General features: G+C 44.1%; 1 protein-coding gene across 1 annotated transcript in view; it reads right to left on the bottom strand.

The window, feature by feature from the left end:
- Positions 1-1057: 1057 nt before the first annotated feature.
- LOC146812235 (uncharacterized) overlaps positions 1058-21836 on the bottom strand; it is a 437417-nt gene continuing 416638 nt past the window's right edge. The window contains exon 8 of the mRNA XM_085614564.1: positions 1058-1370. Coding sequence (XP_085470690.1) covers positions 1348-1370 — 23 coding nt within the window. The 3' untranslated portion in view covers positions 1058-1347. The remainder of the gene's footprint in view (positions 1371-21836) is intronic.

The following is a 21836-nucleotide window of genomic DNA, read 5'->3' as shown; positions in this document are numbered from 1 at the left end:
TACCGCCATCCACTGCAGACTTTATAGGACACTCTGAATCCAGCTGCTGGTCATCGTCAATCCTTCCTGGACCCCATGAGTGAAGAGTCAAAACACCATCAATGACCTGAAATCGCGCAACATCTGTGGTCATCCATCTTGCTGGCCACCGGTCACTGGCACGTGACCTAGAACACTGTCCCTTCAATTTTCAGGTCTTCTGCATCGTGAATCCACCCTTGGATTCCACCGGACACTTCTTCAGTCGACGCAAGCAGCAAGTCTTCTTTGGTCTCCATAGAAAACAGCGACGCGACCCGACACCAAAAGACACCTATGCACCTGGCTTCCCTGGGTGAGGTAACTCATGCACTCCAGTGCCCTAGTGTGTGTTGGCCCTCGAAGTACTTACCTTGTAAGTGGCTTGCTTGTAGACATCCTCGAAGTACCCTAGAACTTTAAAAATCAAACCGCGAATTGCACCATCATAATCAGTAGGGAACCCGCGGCTGTGTTCACACACTGCACGCGTCTCCCGTGGGCCTCTTACTTACCTGCTAACACTGCAGTAGTGAAACCCCAGCGATTCCCCAGGCCCTAGGCCTTGTCATTTTGCAAGTTGACATTGTTACACCATTTTTTTTGTATACGGTCTGGTACGCCCCTAGGGCTCCAGCCATATTTGTGCTTAATTTATTGTGAAACGTTGACATTTGAATGTGTACCTGGCTTCTAATCTCATAAAGAGATTAGTAAAGTGTGTCTAGTAATAAATACATATATATTTGATATATATACCTGTGTGGTGTCCTTTCATTTGGTAATTCAAGAGATTATAAGGTAAAACAAGCTGCTTTACATTCCTCTGAGACTTAGCCTGAAGGCTGCTCTCCACAGCTACCACTAGGATAGCTTTCTTTAAAAGGTTGTCTTAAACCTATCTGACATAAGATTCGAATTGGACTGGTTCAAGGTGGCCACTATAACTAGTGACCAGCATATGCCAGGCCAACTTCTCACAGGCAAGGAATGGTAGATTCATTTTGCAATACAATAAAACAGCACACACACATGAAAATGCATGCAAATATATTGATTTAATAATAAGACTGAACCACTTAGCAATCAGAAACAGTCAATTTAATAAGTGATCAGCATAGCAGGCCACATGAAATGCATTGCCCATTTTCAGATCAGAAATTAGCCTCTCTCCTCCTCGCCTTTTAAGGTATTACAAACAATGTTAAGCTTTGGTTCCCTCTAAATAATTGCAAGCTTTCAATGGCCCTTCTGTTGACAAAGTTTAGTAGAGTATGGATTTTAAAAGAGACATCCTTTTGGTGTTCGGTTGGGTTCACGCCACCTCGATTATTTTGCAGTAAATGTGCACCCTACATGAAAAAAGAAAGGAAAGGTTAGCTTTTTAAACTTGACATTGAGTGCCATTTACAATTTTTTGCCAAATTCTTCTTGGACATAGAATAAATTAACATTTTTATTGGAATGAAAACAACTGTTTAAGGAAAGCAAACATTAAAACATAAATATATTTTCTTCAACTAGGACGATGCCCACTGCCAAGTACCTCTAAAGGCTTACCCCTGTAATGACCACGTGTTCAAAAGAGAGGACCCATTGATACACCTGATACAGTAGAGTAAGACCGAAATATTTGTGCATAGAGTTTCACCACAATGGGCCCAATTCACACAGATTTTGGTGTCACAAAAACTTTCTTATTCTTCTAGTTTTCTTGGCTTCTTACTGAATTCCAGAAGTAAGTCAGGAGTACTGTATAAGAATGTCACAGCAAAATATTTGCCAATCCATCCCAATGTGTGCAAATGTCCTTACAAGTTCCATGTGTCGACATTCAATGTGGGGTACTAGTTTGTGTCCAGACTTTCTTGGTCTTCGACCGCAGCAAGGCCAGACTGTCAGGTACCTAGCTATCTCAATTCAAGGTTAGGTGGATATGTCTCATCAGAAAGCCTTCCCTTTAAATTCATGTTTTTATTATCTTAGGCCTTGAATGAAAATGTCCAGGTTTGGGGATTGATTTATATCTCACTCAGTAACATCTGATACCCTATGGTTTGGAATTTACACTGGGTGTAATAAATACTATGTTTAATGGGTTCCACCCTCCAAAACTACGAATTACATGATGATTTTGGTGCTTTCCCCACCAAAGTTCAACCGTCCCTTTAAATACGGGGCATTTTCCCTGTTAAATTTAATAAAGTTGATCAGCCAAAGTTGAACTGGGTAAAATTGCGAGGATGCAATTTTTAACACAAAATGTAATTTATGATGCACCATGACTTGGAATTGAGGTAACCGGAAATAACACACATATCCGAATTCTACACCCATTACCAGCCCAATGGAGTTATGAACATGATGATCAGTTATTTTATCCAGTTCCACATTGATGTTGAGAAATCAGTTCTCTTTCGATTATCAAAGAAGAATGGGCCTGATGCACAAAGTGTTTTATCGGATATATGACGATTCAACGCAATCAAACACAACACACACCACTACATCGCATTCATTACATCGCACACACCGTTACATCGCATGCATTCACCACGCAAACCACAACATCACACGATGCCTCCACACGCATGCAAAACACATTTACAACGCACACAAAGACCACGCATTACAGCACTCCGCAAAATTCTCCCTAACGGACCCACCAAAGTCAGTAAAATGCCCGACACTCACGGCAAAACAGTACCATACACTAACATAAACCCTAAGCCCTAACCCTAAAGCCTAAAACACTAGCATATACACCTCCTAATCCTAAACCCTAACCCTAAAGCCTAAAACACTAGCATATACGCCTCCTAACCCTAAGCCCTAACCCTAAAGCCTAAAACACTAGCATATACGCCTCCTAATCCTAAACCCTAACCCTAAATCCTAAAACACTAGTATATACGCCTCCGAACCCTAAGCCCTAACCCTAAAGCCTAAAACACTCCCATATACAACAATTAACCCTAAGCCCTAAAACCTAAACCCCCCCCCCTCCACTGCACTACCCATAAACTACCCTATACCCTAAAACATCGTTGACCTTACCTGGTTCCAACATTGTCTCCCCTGCCGCCCGTGTACCCGCACCTGCGTTCTAATAGCGCCCGCGATGCAATGGCACCCGCGATGGAACGTCGTGCGTAGTGAACGCACGTGACGTAACGTCGCGTGCGTTGTGACGGCATGCGATGTAAACGCATGCGATGCGACGCATGCGTTGCGATGGGTGTTCCCCGTTTTATCAGTAGCAAAGCTTCAGATTCTGAAATCTGTGGGTTTGCGACCACTAGCACACTTTTTGTAATGTACTAAACCCGATTAAAGATTCAGAAAATATTTTCAGAATCATTATATGGATTCAGTAAATATTAAGGAATTCTTATTTGGAAGGGGCATGTTTAAGGGCCTCTCTTCCAAACATCGATTCCTTTAGGTATATATTAATGTTTTACAACAGCTCAACCTATGACAAAACTTTAATATTTGACCACTAAATCAAAATTGAAGGGAAGCCATTTGCAAATGATAGAAGTCCACAGGAAAGCCCACCTCTTTTTAGAATGCCTAAAAAAAACATTTTAAGAGTAGGCAGTGTTCCCATGGACCACTGCCTACTCTTAAAAAATGTTACTTAACCTTTTAATTTTTGCTCAAACGCATCCCATTTTCATTTAAGAAAAACGGATTGTATTTTTTTTTAATAAAAATGCTTTATTTAAAAGCAATGACAGACACGGTGGTCTGCTGTCCTCAGTGGGCCCCCATCTAAGTGATAGCTGCAATTCATAGTGGCTTGCAGTTTGCAACCCACCACAATAATATTCATGAGGTAGATTAAAATGCAAATAAACATAAATCAGGTTTTTGTAAACCAACCTTTAAGTACATCGGTCGTTGCGCAAAAACACAATAGATTCGGTAAAAGTCAGTGGGCAATTTGTGACCATTTTTACCAAATCCATTCTTAGTACATCTTACCAAATATCTCTAGGTAACACTATATTTAAAAATGCTACTGTGAGAGCATTTTTCTGTTTGGAAACAATTATGTTTGGCCCATTTGAAACAACTACATTTGCTGTCAGTCTACAAACAGATCATGTTTAAATCTACATGTGCTATGTAAGGTTATCTTCATCTGCAAAGGCCCTCATTTCTGAAATACATTGACAAGCTATATCCCAGGCAATGTAGGACTTGGCCGTGATGAAGATGGCCACCTTTTGTATTGCTCTTAATGGGCCACCCCCATAAATACATTGTAAATGGAATCTTTAGTCCTCAATCTGAAGTAGGACTACAGCAATGATGCTATTCCTGCTTTGGGAACAGAGTGTGTAGGGCATTTGAAGCACATCTATTGTTCCCGGACTCAGTCCGGCGCCTGCTACTTCCCATGCTTGCCTACCGCTGGCTGCCAAGCGATTGTGGAGTCAAGATAAAGACTCTTTCAATGCCCATCTAGTGGAGGTCTTTTGGGGGCTAATGGGTGGACCCGAGAGGTGCTGATGATCCTGCTTCCAGGGGTAAGCCGCCTTTCTTGAATTGATATGGTGCTGATTACTGACCTGATTCCTGCAAGCACAGATATACTTTCAGATAGCTGTGAGCCAGAGAACACACAAGTTGGGAATGTGGAAATTCTTTGACTTACTGTTGAGGCACTGGGGATTCGGATGTACCTGAGGCCCCTCCTCTTGCACAGTCTACTGTCCCTTCTTTTGAGGCAATAGGCTATTGTAAGAAGCTGGGTCACCTTATGCAAGCAGCAATCCCACTCCTTGTCAGGGTGAAGCACAAGCAAACCCCTATTAACCTGTGCTCCACCCTCTGATAGCTTAGCACAGAACAGCCATGGTTACATTTGAGTCAATGTGTAAAGTATTTATGCATTTTTTACATAACATGTGGTTCCTTTCTGGCAAGTATTTGTATACTTGAGTAAACAAAGCTCAATGGCAAAGGACAACAAGCATTTGCGATGCAACAGGTCTCATAATTACGCGAGTTTAAGCTATTGGCATTGTGAATGACAATGTGTTTTATATATGTTTCAAAAACCAAGACAGAAATAAAAGGCATTACAATGCCAATAGCTCAAACTTGCGTAAATGCGAGACCTGTTGCATTGCAAATGCTTGTTTTTAAAGTGGCCTCTAAACAATGTCAAATCCACTAGAGCATGTTTGTTATACATGTTTGGGGTTTGACCAACATGTTCTGCATGCACAATTCATCACTCTATTTTCTTCTATTGGCTCTAAGGATAGCTTTGCTCCCTTTTTGGAGGTGTTAGCCCTCCCTCCATAGGTTGACCTATTGACCTGTTAACCTTCCAACCCAAAGTTCGGGTTTGGTTGTTACCCTGTACTGATCTGAGAGTTCAACGCACCTCTGCAAGTTGTCAGCTTTGGCCACGGCACCAGGTGCAATATGGAGCTATGTCGGTCATTGTGCTGAGGAATATTGACCTTCTTGTCATTTTGGCTATCTTGCCTCTCTGCTTGTAAGTGAATCACTCTGTCGCATTAATGATGTCCAGGCACAGTGAAGCATGTGTTAAAATGTTCTAATGCACACACTTCCCGAAGGAACTCTTGCTTGTCTTTTCACCTAATATCACAGTACCTGTAACAGTTGATATAACACCATTCCAACCTCAGGTCTATTAATTTCAAAATCCTATGGTGGGTAGAAATCCAAGACGCCACCATTAATGTCTGGCAGGTGTGTGCCTTATCCACACCAGTCCTCTACTTTGATTCCCACCGCATCTGGAGCTTTATAGTTTCATTGACAATTAGTTATATGACACTTACAGGTTTCAGTAGCTCAACTTCTCAAGCCCTGACCTAAAGCATCATGGTCATTGTAGCAATTCACTGAATAAAGCATCTTCACTTCCTTCAAGTGCACTTTACAGTACCTATTTCGCTCTGGACAGTCTCGTTAGAGGAGTGGATATAACTGGATCGTAAATGTTAGGCCTGGGTACTGCAACTGTTCACACTTTCTTTTACCCGAGAGGCAAACAACCTCTGGTAGGTCAGTAGAACTGTGACAGGGGTAATCATTCATGCCAGACTTCAGTCATGATTTGGGCTCTCCTCCGAAGAGCTGGGGCAGAAAAAGTCACTTTAGGTTTGTGCTCAGTTATAAAAGGCTGACAGTTCAAAGTCAGAAGAACAAGGTACACTGACATGGTAGCAGCTACCAGGCGCATGGTGCCGAGGCCCACAGATGTAAGGGCCCACTAAACTTTATAGGCCCCGGGTGTAAGTGTACTACTATGAAATCAATAAACCCTATTTTCCTCTCTTGTGTAAGAGCCAGAGCACCTTTGGTACACCCCAGCCAGGCCCTTTAGGCATTTAGCGGTTCCAGACTGTCACAAATGTACTAATTTCCCCTTAAGCCTATACAGATCCATAGATGCCACAAACCTGCATGTTTTCCTAAGGTGGGACCTGTGGTGTGGGGCCAGAAGGAGGCGCGGAGGCGGTGGTCGCCATCAGGACCACCGCAGTCAGCAAACCCACGAGCGAGGAGGCCTTCATCTCAATGAGCACTGTCTTCAGTGGAGGGGCATGCGCAGCCCAACTGGACAAGGGGGTGAACAATAATTGGACTAGTGGGTCCATAGATCAGATCCCAGCTCCATCCACCTCGCCGGACGTGAACAGCACAGGAATCCCTGCAAGGGGCACTGTGTAACCACAGAGGCGGGTTTGTTGTCCAAAGCGCTCTGCCGCATGCTCCCAGGTTTGGGTCGATAATAATTTGAACTCTTGCGTGCCACACAAAACAAGCATTTCCAATGCAATAGGACTCGCATTTATGGAAGATCTATTGCATTGCAAGCGGGGGGTAGGCGAGGAGAAGGCACAAACAACAGGAGTGCGGGGGAGTGGGGGGCAAGAAGGCATGAACTGCGGGAGGGGGGAGAAGACACGGGCAACCTTATTAAACAAAATAGTGCTCACAATCTATATAAAATATACCGTGCAACACTCGAAATAAAGGGGCCAGTAGCCATGGAAGGATACACTGACGACATGGCCATAATATGGAGGGACCAACAAGCCTCATAATCAGTCAGAAGGTAGTATTTACGAAAGACAATGACACGAGCCAATTAAAAACATTGGCGGAGACTGGGCGGAGCTTCAACTCCAAAATCCATTACTGCATGCCTCGCAGAGCGAGCAGCGCATGCACGATGCTGCTATAGGCTCGACCTAAAAAATAGTAGGATGCAGTCGGGAAGACTTAACACTGGGATCTTGCACAAGTAATGATTAAAAACAGAGAAACAGCTGTGATGTTATTTGGATTTGTAAACTTAAAAGTACATGTCCAACATTATCAATACACTTCACCCTGTCCTCTAGGCTGTCCAGGGTCTACCCTAGGGGTGACTAATGAGTATTAAAAAGGGAGATTTGGTGTTGGCAAAAGGCAATCACAGACCTGAGACATGTTTAAAGGGCTACTTAAGTGTGTGGAACAATCAGTGCTGCAGGCCCACTAATACCATTTAATTTACAGGTCCTGGGCACAGGTAGTGCCAATTTACTAGGGGCTTACAGGTAAATTAAATACACCAATTGGGTATAAGCCAATTGTATCAGGTTTTAAGGGTAGAGCACTTTAACACTGGTTAGCAGTGGTAAAGTGTGCAGAGTCCTGAAGGTCAACAAACAGGACGCTGAAGGTAAAAGGTTTGGGGATGACACTGCAGAGAACACCAGGTCTAACAGTAATCTGCTGATAGTTGCAAGGAAGCACACATTTTCCTTGAGGGGGCAATCATAATTGTGGACTCCCCAATTTCTAGCACTCACTTTATATACTGCACCTTTGGATATTTCCCTACACTTTATGCTGGGGCAATTGAGCAACTGCCTCTAAATAAGTCCTCCTGGTGACTTCTATTTTCAGAAGTCATCAAAAACTGGCACAATACTCAGCAAAGTATGGCAACAATTAGCTTAGGCACACTCATGAAAAAATTGCAGGACCTTAAAACTTCTTATAATGCAGTGGAACATTTGACTGTGGAAACGTCTAACCTTCTGAAATTTCTGCATGCTGAGATGTCTGCATTTGGGTCTCAACTTGGCAGATCAAGGAAACAACTGGATACTGTAGATGTGACAGTGCTAAATGCTCCAGACTGGGAGTCAATAAATGTGGAATCTAGAAAATAAGGTCACAGACCAGGAAGATAGTGACTGAGAATGAAGAGGAGAAAGCTATGATTGGTTTCTTGTTCTCTTTGTTTCCACATCTTCTTAATATCGAGTTTGGACCGTCTCTGGAATTTCAGAGTGTGCGTCGACTTTGCCCAAAATAGAACGACAAAAAAGACTCTCCGTAGCCAATCATAATGTGTAGTCTTCACCACCAGCATGCGCGTCTGATTAAATGGGACTTCCAAAAGACACAACACATTCTCTTACTAAATTCGCAAATCTTACTCGCTGAGGAGTTTCCTTATGAAACCAGCCTAACAAGGAGATTTCTACCTGTCTGTCCTTAGCTCTGGCAGTGGGAGCTCTCCTATGGCTTGCTGGACCCAGCAGTGATGCTAATAATAAGAGACACAGAAAATGTTAAGACCCGTAGGAGCATCAACGTTTCATTGATAACCTGGCGCAGACAACAATGGACATGTCTTCTTCTGTCAGTCACAATCTTACTCCACCTGTCAGCTATACTTCTTCTGATTTCTAACACAAACAATGGAACATCCGGTATAGTAACCATGATTTACAAGATCTTCCATCTAAGACTGCAACTCAGAGGAACGTCCTATGAGGAATAAAGATAAATATAGTTTACTCCACGAAATGCAATTGTTATTTGGAATGTCACGCACAGTCTGGAAATGGCTAGCATTGTTTACTTGGACTTAGTATTAGTTTGGGGCACGTATTCCACAGTTTGCAGGAAAACTACCCTTAAAAACTTTTAGTGATCCGACAGTTTCTAATTTTGTTAGTTGTGCCTACGCTTTTACATTACATAGAACCTATACATCTAACTTTTTGCCTCCTCATCTGCTCCTGCAACATATTTCGGTCAGCCATTCTGTGGAATATTCTCTATTTACCCAAGCATTTATCCCAAGCAATGTCTAGAAATAACGATTTTCAATATGGCCCATGATTGCCAATGGCTAGACCAATTATATCTAACAGTAAAAGGGTTTGAGTTTTCTAGCCTCTAAGGAAATGGTAAATGCTCTCTTACAGAAGACACACATATCACAACAGGAGTTTGAAAAGATTAAACAAGAGTGAGTGGGGAAGGTGATCTCTGCTTCTTGTTCCAAATCTGAGAAAGAAATTCCCACCATTGGATATCAGTCTTACAGGAAAAACGAGGTGGCCCTCCGCCTTCGGAAGAGAGTCACAACCAAGGTACAAGGGACATATTTGGATTCAATAGCGATAGATATTTATCAAGCTTATGCTAAAAGGTCATTCACCTATAGCACAATATTAAATCAATCTTTTTCTCAAGACTCAACCGAATCTTTGTGGAATTTGGACAATAGCAGGTAGTTATTTGCAGAGATTGTAATCTGGTGCATGACCTGATATTAGACGACTCTGGGCCTTCTGATTCAGCAAACAAAGACCTTCTGGCAGATCACCCTCTCATTGAACCTAGGAGACTCTTACATCCGGCAAATAGGCGCTATAGCTTTTTATGCTGCTCACATACTACAGAAAGAATAGATTATTTTCTTGCACATACCAGCACCAGACTACTCCAGACTCCATGCAGCTACAAAATTGGAGTTAGCAGCATTTACTATCATGCCCTGATCCTATTATATTTGAACCTGAAAATCAAGACTCTGAAAACAAGAATCTGAAATATGGATATCCAGTAATATAGGTTGCCTGATTAAAAAAAAGGTATAAACCCAATTTAAGGACTATCTGGATTGAGCACTCTGTATCCTCTCCATATTTACTTTCAGCATCTAGAAAATCGAATTGCACTGCTATTATGCTCAAGCAACTGACAGAAAGGAAACCTGTTCTGGAAAAATATATACAGCAACTTCTAGGTTCTTATCACAGAACGCCTGATGCTGGTGTGCTATAACAGCTTGATTCCAGAAAATGCAAACTGAACACCATCTTAACATCGCAGACTGAAAAACCTTAATCTGTATTAAAGGCAAACAAAACTAGGATGGTGAGAAAACAGGGAGTCTCCTCGTACTACAGCTGAAGCAGAGGGAGGCCAATGGGCTTTTACAGCAGTCAATAGATACCAAAATTATCTACTAATGTGTCCATTGGAAATAAGAAGAGAATTTGCCACTTTCTACTCTTTGCCTGCTGAGGCCACCTCAAATGAGTCTTCTGAAAAACAAATTGTGAACCAACTCCCTATTTATGCCTCATAGCAGAACCTTGTGATGAACAGAAAGTGCTATCACAGAAAAGGAGATAAGGGAGACAATTGAATCAGTTGGGATTGGTAAGACTTCAAGAGAAGTCAGCTACCCTCTGAACTTTTTCAAAATCACAACAGCAGTTTGATCCCGCTTCTCAGGAATTTTTTAAGGGAAGCTACAGACAAGGGTGGTTTGAACTATTACAATAAAGCGTTATTCTTCCTAATTCCCTAATCCAGGGAAAGGTAAATTATTTTGTGTAAATTACAGGCCAATATCGTTTATCAATTGATCAACACCAACATAAATATCCTAGCCAGGCTCCTTGCTAATATGTTGAAAAAGATCAATACTGCCTTAATACATAAGGGGGCATGGCGGAACGCCTATGTAGTAAGTCACGGATTTCAGAGATTTCAGCCGGAGATCCCCATCTGACTGAATCCTGTGTTAATACTGACTTCAGGGGGGCCGCCATCCATAGAAGGGACCCCTTGAGTTCAGGAGCATGCTCTGACCACCCTGTGGGAAGCAGTCACTGTCATAAACTGCCCCTATCAAAAAGTCTGCATTTCTAGCGCTGCAGCGCTCACAAGATGGTGGCCGCGATGGACTGGTGACAGCGCAGAGCCCTAGCACTGGGTGCTGGCACGGACCTGAAGGAGGCTTCCAGTTCAGTCACTGAGGGTGGTGAACAAACAAGGTGGACCCAGACCTCCCCGTATGCGAGGCACTGAGAGGAGCTCCTGTCTCTGACACATGTCCAGGAGCTGGGCGGCATGGCCTAGCCTGGACTAGGTAGATGCAGGACAAACTGAGGAAGCTGCCATGCAGCTGGGCCTGCTCTGAGAGACAGGCCAACTACTACTGGAGCGGCCTGACAAGGAGCACTACACAGGAGCTGTGGCGACGGAGCAGTGGTCGACGGAGGAGTGGCGACGGAGGAGTGGCGGTGAACTCGGGCTGAATGGAGCCTCTGCGACTACACCCCTGAGAGTCTACCCGGCAAGTGAGCGGCTGCACCTGGGATTGCCTGGGGGCTCAAGCAGGCCTACCGGGACCTTATTGTTGTGGAACGCAAAGACCTGTGTTGACTCAGGGGGGAATTTTTTCCCCCTATACTATGACCAGGGGTTGAATGGCTAACAGCGACTGGCCTGGGATTGAGGTATTGGGCCCCGGTTCGTAGCTGGAGGGATGTGAACCACCTGTTGATTCTGCGGCACGGAGTGGACCGCTTTGAGAGCATCCAAGGGCCGGCTTGTAGTGAAGCCCAGAAAGATGCTTGCATATTGCATGGACGTCGGAGCAGCAGAAGGCCACGAACTAAAAGAGTGCTGGGAGGGGGCCGAGGTGGCAGTGCTGTGGGTCAGGACTGGCTGATTGCCTGGACACCCCAAAGTGACAGAAGGGGGCAGCTGGCATGCCCTACTGAGCTCAAAGAACTTTTGAGTCCCAGAGAGAGTGGTACCACATGGAAGTGGCAACCTCCTTTAATTACCAGTGGCGCTGGATCCAGGCCCCAGTAGCTGGGTGTTGCCGCCTGAGATTCTGCGTGGGATCAACACTCTTGAAACCCTGGGGGATGAGGCAGCCCCTCTGTGTGGCCATCATTAGAATGGTGCCTGTCGCACTTTAGGGGCCTAACCGAGCCACATTTCCCTGGTCAGAAATACCCCTCAAATGAAGAACAAATGCTTGCATGTTGGCTGGGGGGTGGGATTGTTTCCCTATCCCCAGAGATGTATACTGGTGCCCCCCCATGAATCCACGCCATTCTAAGTTGTGAGAAGGGGCTCTCTTCTAACATCACCATGGTCCAGAGCAGCACTACTGAATTAACAGTTGGGGCACCCCTCCTAGGTGCTTTCCTTCTCTGCCTGCGCACATGGGGCGTTAACTTCCTGGAGGCCCACGCTGGTTAGGCCCAAGCTGAGGATCTGTGGGATACAAACCGATTGGTCAATTTTGCTTGCCAAGTTCAGGTCCTCACTGTGGACAATCGGGTCCTCCTTTTTCGTGGTTTAACCCTGTTGTGAGTGTTGGATGGCAAAGGTTTGGCAACTGGCCGCCAGTGGCAAAGTGGCGCAGCTGCGGGACTCAGAGGCTGGAGGACCAACAGTAATTACAGTTTCCGTGGAAGAGATGTCCGATCGCTCACATTGTTGTAGGAGTGACTCAGGAGGGGTTAACACTTCAAGATGTTATGCAGGATATCACTGCTTCTAGAGAGGCACTGGAAACAAAGAGTCATACTCTGGGGGCGGACATGGGCATCCTGAAAGACAATCATCAGCACCATACGGAACACATTACAACTGCCAAGAGAACTCTGGCTGATGTCCCTCTGGATATTTCTGTGTTGCGGGACAGACTGGCTGCCATGGAGGATAAAATCCAAACGCTGATGATCAGGGCTGCAGAAAGTGAAAATAGATGAAGGAGAAACAGCATACGAATCATAGGCCTTCCAGAGTGAACTGAGGGGAAAAAGAAGGTGGACCATTTGGAATGCTGGTTACGCAGTGGAGTATCTCCAGAGGGCCTCTCCCCATTCTTCTCCCTAGAGAGGGCACATAGATTTCCAGCTTGACTGCCCCAGCCAGGGTCGCTGCCACTCTCAGTGGTGGCCAAGCTCCTCTACTACAGAAACCGCAACCATATTGTAGGGCAGTCTTTAAAAAAAAATATGGTTCACTGGTAAATAAATTATTCAGCAAAGTCTTCTAACATATGAAGAGACAACCATGAGAAAAAGTCTTTTTTACCAAAGCACGTGAAAAGACAGGCAAAATGTGCGAAAAAGTGTTTTGCAATTTAATTTTAATATTGCATTATGCAAAACATTTATTTCTTAGCAAAACAAGATCTGGCGATCAGAGTGTACTTGCTCCTATCTTTACAAATATTCCACTGTCAAAGAAGTCTATATAAGTCTGGTGTCAACGGTGTATCGACCTCTATGACTATGAGATCATCATCAGAACAGGAGCTAGAGCACCTAATATCTGAAAATAAAAAAAAAAGGTTCTGGAAAAGGCAATGTTTACCATCAGTAGACCTGTATTAACTGGTTAAAAAACATGCTTGGCTAATAAGGAAAAAACTAAATCAAGACTGGGGGTTCATCAATGTATTGGCACCACTTTCAAGGCTGACAGTATTGTCCTAAGCATACAGAAAAATAATGATGAAACTAGAAAAATCAGTGAATGCATTTAGATGATAACAAGGCTGATGGAATAATCATCTGTGGTAACCAATGGATTGCACAGTAGTATTCACTTATTTGAACACAACACAAATTATGTTTAGTACTGCATGGCCAGCCAGTCAGCAGAATAGGACTGTAGCAGCTGGTAGCAAGTCCTCAATTGGGTAATGGATCAGAGCCCTGGAAAGGGGCTGTTTACAATCTGGAAGTGAAATTAACACACGTTGAACCCTGCATCTTAGAGAATTAATAGTATAGTGTCAATGATGCAGGATTTCAGGCCTCCCCATGAGTAACTAAAGAACTCATTGATTGGAATTTGGAAGGGAAATTAACACTCTCTGAATAGTGCAGCCAAAAAATAAATAGTGATCAACACTCAAGTAACAATGATGTCACATTAGAGGACTACCCACAGATTAATTGAATACCCAATATATGGGCGGGGGAGGCTCTGGAACTCAAGGATCTCGAGGGGGCGAGAGGTGATCAATTGGCTCACCTCGTTGTGCGTTTCAGTGATTTGAGCCACATCGGCAGGGTCAAGAGGAGGGCCGGAAGCCGGCAAACATCCTGGCTTCCACAGTGGAGAATATGCCCAACTTGGGGAAGTCAAGGTCTGGTGGGGAGAAGTCACAGCATGTCCCTGGAGGAGAAAAGTAACATACTTAACCCTATGTGTGCCCCGATGGTTTGTGAGTCAACGTCTGGAGGGCAACCACTCGCCTCAACATGGGGGAGCCTTGGCAGCAATCAAGAAGGCAGCAGCAACGAGGCAGAATTCCTCAAATCTTGCAATCGGAAGTCAACATGAGTACGAACAGCCATGGGAGCAAGTGAGGCCAGGGAATATATCCCACGAGCAATTGCACAAGGGCAGGACTACTAATCCTCAGAAGAAATTAGACGACTGAAGACAGAAGCGTGTCTAGAATATCGCCGCTAAGTAGACCACAGAAAACTAAACATTGTTTAGAGCATCATGTGCAAAGGTGGAATTGTGGCTGACTGTGAGGAATAAATAGAAGATATAGATGACAGAATCTAGACAGATAAAGTACTGGAATAATACCAATAGACAAATCGAAATATAGAAAAATTACTCACAAGGAATATTACACAGTTAGAGCTAAGTGCTAACAAAACTCAATCATTTATTAACAAGACATACCGAGAGCTTGTGGCGATGCTTTAACCAGCGGTACTATAACAAATAGGGACAATTAGGTTATAGAATACTGTTTCATTCTTCCTGCGTGTTGAGACCTGTTGTTTTGAGTCACACTTTAAAATGGATTTGCCTTCAAGTCTGTTTAGCATCATTGGGATGTTTTCTGCCAGTGATTTGCCATGTGAAATCATTCTCAATGTGGCCACTTTGGATGAAGTGTTCAACCTGGGGCACTGCTGTTGCCTTGCAGCTCAATCAACAGATTGCTGGTACAACAAAAGCAATAAATGAAATTATTACTTTTGCAATTTGAGAAAAAATTTAAATTCTGATGAACATTGAAATATTGAAAAGTTTTTACATTCATGGTTTTATTACAGCCTGGCAATTGCCACATTTGTAGTGTACTTTTGTCGATTTGTAAACCCTGACTAAGTGATCTTTTATATTGCCCCCTTTTGAAAGCCAAATTGACTAGTGCCAAATTAGCCGTAGATAAGACATTCCAATCTTTTTTGATGCTTTTTGATATTTTGTTTGTAATAGGACAGAAAGTGGTCACACATGATTTTCTTGAGTGGGTTTCTGTCGTTAGGTTCTATAAGTACTTCTCTATGTGTGTACCAGGCTCGTTTGAGTGAATGTTTTACTAGTCTTACAGGCTCTCCTCTTTTTATGAGTTTGTCGGAAGAGAACTTCAGACTCTCTGAAAAGGTCTTCCTCGAATTTACAATCGAGACAGATGTCCAATAACTGGCCCTATGGAAGTCCACCTCTCAATGCCAGTGAATGTGAAGTAGACTATTGGAGCAAAGTGTTTCTCTCAGTGGGCTTTCGCAACAAAGTGTTGTACACCTGATTCTCAGGTATCCTAACTGTCACATCCAGGTAATCAATGCTGACGTTGCATTAATTTCAAATCTGGATGGCATAGTTTGAGTCAATCACAGAAGGGGGATTAGATCTTGTTCATTTCCAGACCAGATCAAGAACACATCATTTATGTACCTTTTCTAAATATGAATCGTTTGGAGAAAAGGATTGCTGGCATCAAGCAAGTGTTTCTTTTCAATATCATTCATGAAAAGTATGGCAAATTTGGGAGCGAAAACCGCTCCCACTAAAGTCCCTTTTCATTGTCAATAGTATGTATCTTTGAAAAGCAAATCGTTTTTTGTGAAAGCAATTTCAAGTAAAGAGATGATAAAGCTGGTAGAAACTTGTGTAAAGGCCGGTCTTGAGTTTAAATGGTCAGCTATCACTTGGGTGCCCCCTCTCTCTGGCATATTAGTGTACAGAGATTCTATGTCACATTTGACTAGAATTTGTGGTTCAGGATTGAAGGTCTCTGTCTCAATAAGGTAAATGAATTGGGTTGTGTCCTTGACATAGGTAGTCACAAGAGGTACTGTGCCTTTGATGAAAAAAATCTCCGTATCTCCCAAAGGGATTCCAGAATGGGCCACAGCCTGATATTATCGGCTTTCCTGGAGGTGCCTCAATGATTTTGAGGCATTTGAGGATCAGGTCTTTAGAGACACTATTGGGACGACCTTTAGACAATACTTTGCTTACAATGCTGACTCCACCTCGACCCCACAGGTAGAGTGGGATGAGTTTAAGGAAGTGATTCGAGGTAGACGTATTTTGAAGTTGGTAAGAGTTCGGAGGACCATATTGACTGTGGTGGTTGCAGCAGAAGAGGTGTTGAGGGAAATAGATTGGTGCAGACCCGGGCATCCAGAGGTGTAGGCTGAACTATTTGGAGTTTAAAGAAAAAGTCGGGGGACATGTTGAGCTGCTGCAGTGCTGTGATTCCAAAAACTACAAGATAAGAGTGCATTCTGAGTGAGACTGGACTGGCCCACTAAAAGCGTTGCTTGCCAACCTGGCCAAACGGGGCTCAGTGATTGTAGAGTTTGCTGCGGACAGTGGCCACTGCATATTCCATCAGGTAGACATCATTCTTGAATTTCATGACTACTATTCTACCTTTCACAGCAGTAAGGTTATTTGTTGAAAGGCTGACATTGAGGCCTTTCTGGCACAGATAGTACTGCCGACTGTGACACTAGAGGAGGCAGATGAACTGAGGGCAGAGATTACACTGCCGAGATTAAAGCAGCCATAAAGTCAATGACTAGGAACACTCCACTTCTGTGGAGGATAGGCCCCCGGTTAGTGGAGTTATATAATGCAGTGGGAGATGTAGGGCTACTTCCCACGACTATGAGTGAGGCCATGATTATGCCCCTACTGAAGCCTGGAAAACCTGCTCATGATAAGAAAGCCTACAGACCGTTGTCAATACTAAATCTCAATTATAATATCCTGAGCAAGATCTTGGCAATTCATCTTTTATATTGCATGCCAGTACTCATTCATTGGGATTAGGCAGGGTTTATCCAGACTACAATACAGCTCTCAACGTTAGGAGACTTGTTAGATTATTGGAAGCAGATACTTACAACAAAGAGGAGACTGTGAATTTTGCTGTCGGGCCTACATCTGCAGGGGAGTGCGGTGTTGTGGCCTAGGCCCAAAGATAGTGGCTTGGACCAGTTTATTGTATACAGATCCATCGGCCAAGGTGCAGATAGGCCGGATTATCTCAGATAGCTAACAGGTGGGACGTGGCACCAGAAAGGGCTGCCCCTTGTCACCCTTACGTTTTGCCTTGGCCTCGCCTTGCTATGCCGAAGCTGGAGCAGCATATCAGGGTGTAGCGCTGAGGGAAGAGGTCCATCATATTGCGCTCTGTGCTGACAATCTCTTCCTCTTCCTTTGAGATGCCGGGGAGGCCATGAGAGGGGATTGTGAGCTCTTGGGATGGTTCAGGCGGTCTGAGGAGTGCAGGTTATTTGGCTAAATTCTTGTCATTTTCCCATGTGGGAAAAGGGGCCTCACAGAGGGGTTGGGAGGGGTGAACTGGGAACCTAGGTGTCTGCCTAACCTGGGGGTGCTGATCTGTCATGATCCCACAGATCTCCTGGAGGGAAATGTGGGCAAGTCTGTTCACGTGGTCAGGTCCAGTGCTGATTTCTGGTCAATGCACCTCCCTTCCATGATGGGAAGGGTCACCCTAATAAAGATGGTGGCCCTACCCAGACTGTTGCACTATTTTGTTGTGCTGTGTGGGTTCCTCAGGGTTTCTTCCTGGACCTTACAAATCTTCTGTCAAGCTTCATCTGGGGGTCGAGCTGTAGGAAAGTAGCATTGGCCATGCTGGGCAGACTCACCCCTGAAAGAGAACTGGGTCCCTATGTCCCAGATCTCCAACGATCATCCTGGGTGCTGATGTGCCTGCACACTCCTGGTTGTTAAAAATATAATTTTTTTAGTTAGTGTTATGTATTTTAGTATGTATTTTAAATGTATGTGCTCTATTTTCTTGTCTAAGTATGCATTTGTTTTTTAATATATGTGTTACATTTTTTGAAGTTCTTAATTTTATTTTAATCAAATTTTGCGTTTTAGTTCCATAGCGGGTTGTGGGTTTATAGGGAAATAGGGTGGAGATTATTTTAATTTTAATACATTTTATATTAATTTGTATTTATTAGTATTTATTTAATTTTGATTTTATAGTTTTAATTGTGGAAATGAATTTATAATTAATTAATTCATAATTGGCTGTTAATTTTTATTGAATAATTAATTGGTAAATATAATAATTGTGACATTTGTTTAGGAGCAGGTTGTGGGTTTATAGGGGAATAGAATGGGAAGTAATTTAATTATAATTAAAGTATTATTATTTTTTATTAAACACTATTTATCTATGTAGTTTTTCATATTGTTAATTGTGGGAATTAATTTATTATTAATTGGTTGTCAATTAGTAATAATTAATTGGTAATCATGTTAATTGTGTTATTGTTTTAGGTGGAAACAGTTGCCCCCCATGCCCCACGCACATTTGTACCAAGGCAGGCGGTAAAATTATATAGTCAGGAGGTGTCTAGCACCAGAAGGCGAGCCACATCACTAGGGTGGGCTACCAGGTCTGTACAGCTAAGGAAGGTTGCTGCCATTTTTAAAAGTGGCAGAACAGAGGGTTTTGGGTAGAAAAGGTGATGCACACCCTTGGATGTGGTCACCTCAGGGGCAGATTAGGCAGGGGACTAGTAGCCCATTGGCCACTAGCACCAAAACCCCTAACACCCCTAAATGTAAGGGGCGCCCCTTGTTCAAGGACCTCAGTTCTGATTCAGATTGAGATAGTGGACACAGAAGTGACCCGAGCCTGCAACAACAGGATCTGCACAAAGCAAAGGCATAATACTCTGCACTTGTGGCAACCATTCTGATACTGCATGGCTGCGACTCATTCCAGAACAAAGACCGGTTCCCCCAGACAGAGGGAACCCTTTGAGAACCAAAGGCAACTTCAGACTCCCATGGGCTAGTGGCAGTAGTCCCCTGCAGTACACAGGTGAAAATGACATCCCAGAACCAAAAAATACCTGGCCATCAGGCCCTTCATAATAACTTAGGTTTTCTGTTTCTATTTCGTATATTGCCTTTCTTTTTGACCTGTTCTTTAACATTGCTTTATCTATTTGATAGTTTAAAGTTCTATGGTCAGATGCTCTTTCATAGAACTCTGCCCCTCTCAGGATTCGGAAAGAATCTGTACTCAGGAAGTTTCTTAAGTGTCTAAAAACCTGGCATTGTGAGCCTGTTAATGAAATGTTGGTCTCTCATACTGATGCAGTATTCAATAGTGTCCTAAAGCCTTACACTGGTTGTAACATACACTGAAGCAATACCTGTGTGACGGAGAAGAGAACACCACCAAGGCGGACATCAGTCCTTGCGTATCACGCTCACAAGGCGAACATATACCACCTTCTCTTCCCCTACAGCCACCAGCAGTGCCACATGCAACGGACGGGTGGTACCCGTATCCTTCTCAGGACTGGACTCCAGAGCCGGAACGAGGTGCCTTTAATTCGGCCTTCCAGTCTGACGAAACCCCGCCCCCTGATGACGACGCGATGAAGGGCGGGATAAAGATCGCGGAAACCCGGAAGACGACGGACGGCATTTCCCTGGAGGCAGAAGGAGAGTTGGAGTGGAGGAGTGCGAGGAGTTGGGAAGAGGAGCGAAGAGTAGGAGAAAGCAGCGCAGCGGGTCCCGAGCCGAGGAGAGACGACTGCTACACGCCAGGAGGCCAACGACTCCACGAGCCGCCCCGCCACGTTCCCACGGGAGGAGCGTGGCTAGAACAGGTACGGGGGAAGGTAGCGGGCTGGGTGGGAAGAAAGACACCGCCTACCCTCTAAGCAACCCGCCACCCCGAGTTAGCGGTGTATCGCACGCACAATCAGAGTAATCCCCGTACCCTCACCTTGCACCAAACACCTGTGCACAGACCGGAGAGAGGCCAACGACTCCACGAGCCGCCCCGCCACGTTCCCACGGGAGGAGCGTGGCTAGAACAGGTACGGGGGAAGGTAGCGGGCTGGGTGGGAAGAAAGACACCGCCTACCCTCTAAGCAACCCGCCACCCCGAGTTAGCGGTGTATCGCACGCACGATCAGAGTAATCCCCGTACCCTCACCTTGCACCAAACACCTGTGCACAGACCGGAGAGCTAAGAGCACAAGAGCACTCGGTTTCCTTCACTCCCGGTCCCTGACAAACAGCCGAACAGGACGATTGTCCTAATCCTTGTTTTTTTTGTTGTTTTCATGTTCTCCCCTTCGGCATAACAACTCCGGAACCCATTCCCGAGGTCTGGAACCTGTAGAGAGAAGTCAGCAGAGACGTCAACACCACCTTCCCTCAGTCTGGAGTCACCCAGAAAGACCAAGCCGGGCTCCCCTTCTTCTGCAGCAGCGTGACGGGCCGCAAGACAAAATAAGACATTTTCCAAAATAAAACCCTCTTTACGCCATCCTGGGCTGGTTGTCGACTCTGTCCCTGCTACCCCGCCACAACCTGTAAATAATAATATTAATCACATTAATACGTTTTGGCGACTTTTACCTACATGCCGGGTACAATCATATGGAGAGCAGGTGAGTGCCCCTAGAACATTAGTTTGATTTCAGTTGCTCTGAACCCTACAGAAGATGGCTCACAACTGTGGCATTTTTTCAAAATAGAGTATATGATCAAGATAGTTTACCTGCCACAAATCAGGCTTTCACCTGAGTGACCTTGAAATACATGTGGCTAAGTCATGTTTGCTTCTAACTGAAATATATTGTATTCCCAGGCCTACAGTTCACAGATTAGTGTGCTTGTTTGCTGGCAGAGCAGGGGAAATAGGAAGTCCAATGTAAGAAATAGGAGAGGCCAAATAAACATCTGGGCAAAACTTCTATTACACCCGTGAATCTAGCATAATTTCAGAAATGTTGTGCCTCACAAAATTAATGAAATTTCACAAAATTACGCTTTAAGCAACTTTGCATAATTTTTACATATTTGCGAGACATTTTCTGCTTCAGCCACCCTCCTGCCGATATCAGGCAAGACATTTTTATGTATAACGCGCTTGCATGAAAACATGTCCTTCGCTATTCTGTCAAATTGCATTTTATTCTAAAAGCATAACTTTGTGAATTTTTAATGACATTCCTCAGAATGTTTCTATTTTTGTACAACATTAATTGCCCTATCATGAGCGCCCTGGATCTGATGGTGGTAATTCCACACCACCTGCATACGTGGCAAGATGGAAAATTCCAGTAGTTGGAAAAATTTAGAAGTAAGTCATTTTTCCACCTTTGGAGGACTGAAAGAAGGTTCTGGGGCATCCCCAGGGCGGGTAAGAAAACCTCGTTCATCCTGCCAGAAGGCCTTTTGCTGTACTGAAAACAAATTCAGTTTGACTTACCAGTAAAAATATCTGGCATTGTTGATCCCTATGCAGCGGTAGCTTCCAGCCTTACCTGCTGGTGGATTTTGAAAACCAACTAAGTGTGTCCAAACGATTGGAGCAAAGCAGCAAATTTTCCCCAATGACAAAGCACCCTGGGCAGCAATAG

This window comes from Triturus cristatus, chromosome 7, assembly GCF_964204655.1.
Source record: "Triturus cristatus chromosome 7, aTriCri1.1, whole genome shotgun sequence".
In the NCBI taxonomy this organism is placed as follows: Eukaryota; Metazoa; Chordata; class Amphibia; order Caudata; family Salamandridae; genus Triturus; species Triturus cristatus.
Note: the sequence above shows the minus strand (reverse complement) of the source record. Positions and strands in the feature narration are given on the sequence as shown.